The sequence below is a fragment of the Atta colombica genome, unplaced genomic scaffold, assembly GCF_001594045.1.
Source record: "Atta colombica isolate Treedump-2 unplaced genomic scaffold, Acol1.0 scaffold202, whole genome shotgun sequence".
Lineage (NCBI taxonomy): Eukaryota > Metazoa > Arthropoda > Insecta > Hymenoptera > Formicidae > Atta > Atta colombica.
The window spans coordinates 229,811-237,852 of record NW_017259297.1 but is presented as its reverse complement, the minus strand read 5'-3'; the positions used below and the strand labels follow the sequence as shown (position 1 = coordinate 237,852).

The 8,042-nt window shown below is 30.8% G+C and overlaps 1 protein-coding gene across 3 annotated transcripts in view; it reads right to left on the bottom strand.

Moving 5' to 3' along the window:
• Window positions 1-7,054: 7,054 nt before the first annotated feature.
• LOC108687219 (trichohyalin-like) overlaps window positions 7,055-8,042 on the bottom strand; it is a 31,845-nt gene continuing 30,857 nt past the window's right edge. For 2 of the 3 annotated variants that reach the window (XM_018192877.1, XM_018192879.1), the window contains 2 exons: window positions 7,778-7,998; window positions 7,055-7,708 (listed from right to left, as the gene is read on the bottom strand). In XM_018192877.1, coding sequence (XP_018048366.1) covers window positions 7,660-7,708; window positions 7,778-7,998 — 270 coding nt within the window. In that variant the 3' untranslated portion in view covers window positions 7,055-7,659. Of the gene's footprint in view, window positions 7,720-7,777; window positions 7,999-8,042 lie in introns of all 3 variants that reach the window. The other variant, XM_018192878.1, reaches the window with a different exon arrangement.

The following is an 8,042-nucleotide window of genomic DNA, read 5'->3' as shown; positions in this document are numbered from 1 at the left end:
GTATATTTTGATATGTATATATTATATATGTATATTTTGAAGTTGCTTTATATTGTTTACATTTTTGTATTACACAGACTATACTATATAAATAATATAAAATATGATTAAAAATTTTCAAAAATGGAAACTAGGGAGTTAATAAGTGTAGAGTAAATGTTTTTCCTCTGTGAAATATTTATTTCAATATCAGATTGCTTAGAGGCTTGCAGAAGGGAATGATCAGCATCAACAATAAATACACTTGTCGGACAATAGACAATATGTGTTTATTTAATAGCCTTGCTATATGGATACTTATACGAATTGTCGCTCTAACAGATCGCAGCCTACAATGTGACGGCCGAATTTTATTGTGCCTGGCCCTACTAGTTCTTATTGTGCTTGAATCTATGACGGGTCGACGTTATTTTCTCTTTCTCTCTCTCTCTCTCTCTCTCTCTCTCTCTCTCTCTTTCCCTCCTTTCCTTTCCCCCTTTCCCTTCCCCCTCTCTCTTTCTTTACGTGATTACTTATTAAATCTTTCCTTATTTCACAATACACCGTCGATTGTCAACTAATGAGAGTGGATTATACTCGCTATTGTAAGACATCGCGTTACACGAAATCGGTTCGTGCAATCGTAGCGATCCGTTGCTACTTGGTCATCGACGGATCGCCATTAAACATTTTTATGTTTTTAATTCTCTGCATTTTTTGTGAAAATAAAAATTACTGTTCCTCATATATATGTACGTATATGTATTGTATGTGTATACAAATTTTTTTCATATATCAGTTTATCTTAAATAAAAGTCGAAATATTTAATATATATTTAATATATATTTAAGTGTATATACATATACGTCTGATACATTTTTTAAATATATCTAAAATATTGCATTAAATTTTTAAAATAAATAAAATTATTAAGTCCAAATTAAAATAAATATCTTAAAGAATTAAACAAAAGATCTCTGAATGATTACTCGTTCAAATAATTATTTCATGTAATAACAGTATTACAGTGATTTATTAACAGCGACGGATGTGACCATTATACAGGCTACCGATTATCAAAGGAAGACAATCGTTAACAACGTCGATAAATTTTTTACGTAACGCGATGTAACGAAACGATTTAGCGCGCGTAATAAATTATTATTATTAACAGATGTTATATACCAGTATATGTATATATTTTTATATCTATACAGAAAATCTTATCATAATCGCCACATCCGTCAAAATAAATGCGACCAAAAATATTTTCACAAAATGTAAGACTTTTACTGTCAGCGATCGTGTCTTGCCATTGCAGAAACGGATCGTTGCGTTGAATTTCATCGTGAATTTCGATTCGGAGCCTCGTTCCTCACGTGCAAAGTGTCGCGCATGTGCCTGCACGTGTACTAACGTATGTACGTTTCGCATATGTTAAATATGATATTATTACCATATATTTTATGTCCACACGCGTAATTTGCGCAAGCAGGTACACGCGAGTTCCGCGAGCTCAAGCGAAATCGTGCACGATATCTGGGCTGTTGGGTATTTACCCCGTCGTCCTTTCCATATTCTTTCATAATCCTCTCGATGCGTTTCATTTTTTCAATCGAATGATATATTACTTACGAAATCATATCTTTAAAGCTAATAGTCGATACATATTAAGAAAAGGCTCATAAATTTTCTCCTTGTATTACATATCATTTAAAAATTTCTGCCATCATTGTTCGTAAAAATGATCGTTCTCATAATAGTATAGTAAATTGTATAACAAAATACTGCATTATCAGGAAGGATTTTAATGCAACGTGTGCGAGGACGACGGTGTAATTCCACGATTTCGAAGCATTGTAAACCAAGAAGTTTTTTTTTCAGACATACGAGAACGCGCAAAATATTTCACAGACATACTATTTTACTTCATATGTCCGTTAACATCTTCTTTTCATCTTCATTTTCAGCTCTTCTTCTCTCTTTTTTTTTATTCTTTTTGCTTTTTACGACAAACGTGACTTGTTATATAATGGCACACAGCATGGCAGTTGCAATAATGTACTTAATTTTCAATAAACTGTTACTTTAATTAGCTTATCTCTTAACTTACTTTGGTAACCTTATAGTTCTAGCTTCATCGCACTTTTCATTATAATCGTTCTTTCTCGCTTACGATCATCATCGATTTCTATTCGGAGGCCGGAAATCACCGAAGCGCGAGAAAAAATTATAAAAAAACGAACATGAAAGCGATTTCGCTGATTTCCGGCAAATTAAGCGCAACACTCGAGATATAAACGACGCTTTTTAATTAAACGTTGCAAGGACTAGGCGAAACAAGACCTATCTCACTCGTATTCTTATCCTCTTTATCTTCCCTTTTTTCTCCCTCTCTTTCATTCTTTTTCTCTTTCACGCATACTCTCACACTTTTGACTTATACCCCAGTTATTATATTATTATCATTCGCTTAGACATATACACGCGATTGAAAATTGTATTGCATCGAGATTCTTCGAGGTTATTAACGATAAATGTGCACAATAAATCGAAGCGTCTCTCCCTTCCTATCACGTTTCCTCTTTCGTCAAGACTTGTTGTCAATTGTTCATTTAACGATTAAACAGAAATTGGAGAATAGAAAAGGAGCGAGTTGAAATCACGTCGTACCGTTGTCGAGTCTTATCGGATGCAATGAACTTTGAAGCATTTTTTTCGTAGGAACATTTTATTTTCAATATTGTTATCATATTATTACCAGCAAAAAAACAAGAAAACTGTAATGAAAATTAGAAATGCCGATATCTGTAAATTGGACTTGTTATACTTGTATACTATTTGTACTTATGTTTTCATTGAAATATGAATAATTACTTTTTAATTTAATTTATACATCGTATTATTTCAATTTTTACTAAATTTTCAACCATGAGTTTTAATACCTTTTTTTAAAATTTTATCTCGAAATAGCATCCAATAAGGATTACAATAACGTCAGTACGGCGTTTCTTACAATATTTACATAAAAATCGTATTTCTTTTTTTGATATTTTCTTATCGTGGACACTTAATAGTCACGAGACAAAAAATATCAGGACCGCTTCTCTTTCGCTTTCTTTCACTCGGCCTCTCACTCTCGTCTCACTCTGCAGTCATCCTAGGATCACCTTGAGTGCCGTATAAATTGATGAGATTCGAAGGGAGGATTTCGATGATAATCGATAAATCAATGAATTTTTACAACGAACAGTCTGTAATGATAATGCGCGATTAAGCCTTGTATCTTCTCGAGTGATACTTTTGAAAAATTTCTTTAGGCATAAGGGACCATTTAGTAATTACGTATTAATTATTAATAATCAATAATTAATAATTTATAGATATTCTTCATTCACAAAAATGATTTTAAATCCAAGCGCGACATCGATTAATGGATAAAAGTCAAATAACAATGACTACTTCAACAGAGAATATTCAGTTAGAGCTTAGTGATTCTTTAATATGATTGATTCTTTTCTTTGCTGGATCTAAGTATAGGAACTAATAATATTAAGGAACATCACTAAGCGCTAACTTATTATTAGTTTTCTCTGGTAAACATAGCCAATGATCTCGCGGATAAATAAAATTGGACCTAAAGTTTAACGAGTGCTTATAATTCTACCGCTTATTATGCTTCTAATAATTTAGGCGCGATCTGTTGCGAAATACAATCGCATCCTCCTCCTCGTTTATTCCATCACCTAAACTCTTTTCACTGTTTCAATGTGGACGACAAAAATTCTACGACATCGATTGTATCGAAAGGATCTTTGTGGAGTGATCGGATAATATGTTACTATTATATATTATATTGTTATATTATGGTAGTAGAATCTAGTATGTCAACAAGAAATTCGATTTGATACTTTGTCTGTGTCTATCGCATTCTCCGTTCGTACATATGGTCATATATTCCTTGTGGTTTTTCATGAAACAGAAATTGTAAATTAAAATTATTATCGAATTAAATTTATTTCAAAGAATTGAAACATCGAAAGTGATTAGATTTGGTATTCACAATGTTAATCAAGATGGGTAAGAGTCGAGAATTTTAGAAAAATCGAATATTGTGTACAAATGAGATTATAAAAGTGAGATAAGTGTCTGGAGTTATATGATTTTGTTAAAAAATTCTACATTGGAAAAATAATGTTACCAATTTTTAAAAAATTGATTCATCAGACACACAGCACATTCATACTTCGATCACTCGTTCTGTGTTAACAATTATGTCAATTAACGATAATATTATTTTTTTTGCTTTGCTACATATGCTGTAACACGATGATATAGGCTTGATATGACAGTGGCACACGTTAATTAATTATTTCTTTTCATTTCTCTCTCTCCGTCGTCCTTCCTCTCCATCTCACCTTCGATCTCTCGACTCGATTGACGCGAAAGAGATATTTAACGGTCACATTATATATACCCTTCATCTAGAATTGAACTCTTGTAAACAAACACGAAAATTACAAGATTTAAAACGTTGAAGATAACAAAAAATAAATAACAACAACTATTATTTTTATGAAACTTAGAACTTCTCAACAATTTGTAATGTCATTAATAAAATTTTACTATCTCTTTAACATCTTTATATATAAATATGAACAATAAGAGAACGGGTTTTAAACTTTTATTGATTCCAGACAGAGAAAATATTTAGATGATCCGGGCAATTATCAATAACTATTAGATTGTCTACAGTCTTTGATTCTTGTGGAAAATTTGAACTTAATGTAAATATAATTCTTTCACTCTTTACACTTTACACTTTATTTTATTCATGCGGCTCTGGTGACATTTACTGAAATTATCTCATCTTTGCACGTGCATCTACATGAGATTGGAGGTCAGAAGTAAGAGAGGAAGCTGTTTTGTAGCCATTTATATATATTCTGATTACGGTCAAGTATCGCAATTTTTAGTCATTGAAAATAATAATTATTAAATAAAAAATATATTAAATTAAAAGATTAAAGTAATAATACAATAACAATATAATACAATATTTAAACATTCAGTTTTTATTAATTAAATATCATTGTCAATAAATAAAAAAGAAAAATAATAATGATTTTAATTACTAATTCCAAGAAATAATAATTTAGGTAAAAGACTGATTCCGAATTTTCAAATATACATTTTAAGCACGGATCACGATGCTTCGCTGCAATAAATATCCGCGTCACACAACACGCACTTTGATTCTAGTTTACAATTGTCCTAAACGTTTAGATATATTAAAGTCGAGTTAATAAGTCTTTTTCTAAGTGGTTCATAGACGTTTCGTCAAGATGCAAAGAGACATAGTTAAACGAATAAACGAATGGATAAATCAGCAACAATAGAAGTGCTGCTGTATCCGTGAAATTCACAGAGGAGCTAGCCTCAAGTATTAACGATAAAATTTTACACTTTCAACGTTTTGCAGTTAACCCACCGCAATGGCAGACGCGATGACATTAGCGGCGAGTGAGATCAAATGATCAAAGAACGTATCATCCGATAGGATGTTCCTTCATTGATCATTTTCTTTTTGTAATACGTTATGGTTCTCGCAAGAAGCCGATGTATATTATTCAAAATTGCAACGTACTCGCGTTGCATCACATGTCGCAGCATCTCATATCGTTCAGCTTGTCTCAAAAAATGACATTTCAAACTTTTTATAACATCTTATGCTATTTTTATTAAATTATGACATTTAAGTCATCAACTGATATAAAGAGAAAAAGGAGATCGCAATGAAATATCGCAAATGAGTATCACGTTTTATGAGGTACGTTTTATGACAACGTATTTCGAAGTTTAATATGCAACAAGAATCTCATTTTATTAATTTAATTTAAATATAATTTGTCACAGATTTCTATCAACGCTTTAAAAAAAAAAACATTTCCAAGTTTATATGTTATTTAAACTTAATAATCGAGATTTTAAAGCACATCGTCTCTTTCTTACAATATTTTATTACGATCTGTAAGCCCTCTCGTGCAATATACATATGCATAATGATCATACATTCTCCGATAGGACAGTCTCGAGTAAATGCGAATTTCGTTTAGCGAGATATGCATGTATACATAATAGATTCTATAGTAGTGTACCTTGAAAACAAACATAGATTTTTAAATAGAAGTTTCTAAGAAATTGTTTATACTTATACTTTCGGGACAATTGTGGGTGGGAAAAATAACGTAAATATTATGTACAAGAGATATTCTTTAGTGCCTCGGCTACATTCTTTTGACTTTCCACGATCTTCTACAAAATGCGTTCTAAAGAACGCGTTCGTGCACATCGTTTAGTACTTACAACGATGTATTTCTTCTATATATCCCCATCTTATATTCCCATCTTTATTATTAACGTGACGATTGCAGTGATTTAATACGATCCTCTGGTAATACATTCAGAAATATTTCTGATTTCTTAAATATTAATTTCCACAAATCACAGACATTGTTTCCAAAATTGACAGTTTCTCGAATAATTTTCGTTACATATTACAGATATTAAGTTACAGAAATTTTTAAAAATAAAGAAATAATTTAATAGTAAAGCTAATTTTTCTGATTACAAACGCAGCATGATGTAAATTCTTATGTTAAATTTTTTTTAATTCACTTATTTTTTTCTTTGCAGAACGAAGATGACAGGGATTATATAATTTATTCAAATTGTAATTTTATTTATAAAGTAATGTTGGTATATGTAAACTCAATTTAAGCTAAATTCTTCAAACAAATTAAATTATAAATAGTTATATGTAAATAAGTAGAAATTTTATTTATAAATATTAGATGTAGTAAAAAGAAATCCATTATTTTTGCATGAAATTGAATATATTCAAATTCTTCAAATTGTTAAAAAATCTAAGAAACAAAATTCCAGTCCATGCTAATCATTTCTTTTAATTCTCTGCTAATTTAATTATACCTAAAATTAAATATATTAAAGAAATAAATATAAAACATTGCTCTTCTAATCAATTGTCGATTTTTTAATAACCGTACGCTGCGGGCTGTAAGAAACTATATATAATAAACAACAATTCATATTTCGATACATCATTGCAATAATAACAAATTATCATATCTATAATTCAAATGTCGCTAATATTAAAAGGAGAAAAAGATGCCTGTATTGTCAGGATAAATTATCCGAAACCATCGTATGTCATTCATTGTTGTTATATTTCATCCATGGTAAAGTGAATGTATACTATCTATTTGGATTATCAGCGGGCTACAGAAGCCTCTGATTTCTTGATTTTGGAATTTTTCCAATCACTATATATTACATGGATGATAAAATGTTAATCGTTAATGGTGAGAGATGTCGAATAAATATCGAAGATGATGATGGTGATGAAGATAGATGCATGATGCGTGATGAGCGGCACAGGCAGAGGTGTTGGCTGTTGCTGCAGTTGATATTAGTAGTGTATTATAGAGTTTTTTTGCTGTTGTTTGTTTCGTTTTCTTTTTTGCTACTAGATGTTCTATGCACTGCCTCTACGTTCGCGAGTGTGTGTGCGTATGACAACATTGAGGTAACGAAGAAATCGATACTCCGAAATACCATAAATGGTACTCGAGTACTTATCTGGTATCCTGATGATGAATCTATGAGTGATCTTCAGCTTTCATATGGGACATCAGCGACGTCCTTGTTCTGTAAAACATCTTCTAAAAATTAATTATTTATTTTTATTGCATTAAAAAAATATTATTGGCAACTTACGAATATTTGCAACTTGTAGTAGCCAATGTCGGCGAGCTGTCATCATTTACAGCAATTGATTTCGGTGAATTGATCCTACTAAAGCGATCATCAAAAGAGTTATTATTATTATTATTATTATTATTATCGCTACTGTCCTCACTGTCATCAGATATCTTGAATATTTTTTGAAATAAGTGTGGTGTTGTTTCTCGCAAGTCTAACTTGATACTCTTCTCATCCTGGAAAATATCAATAACGATGATTCTATTTTTATTATTTTATA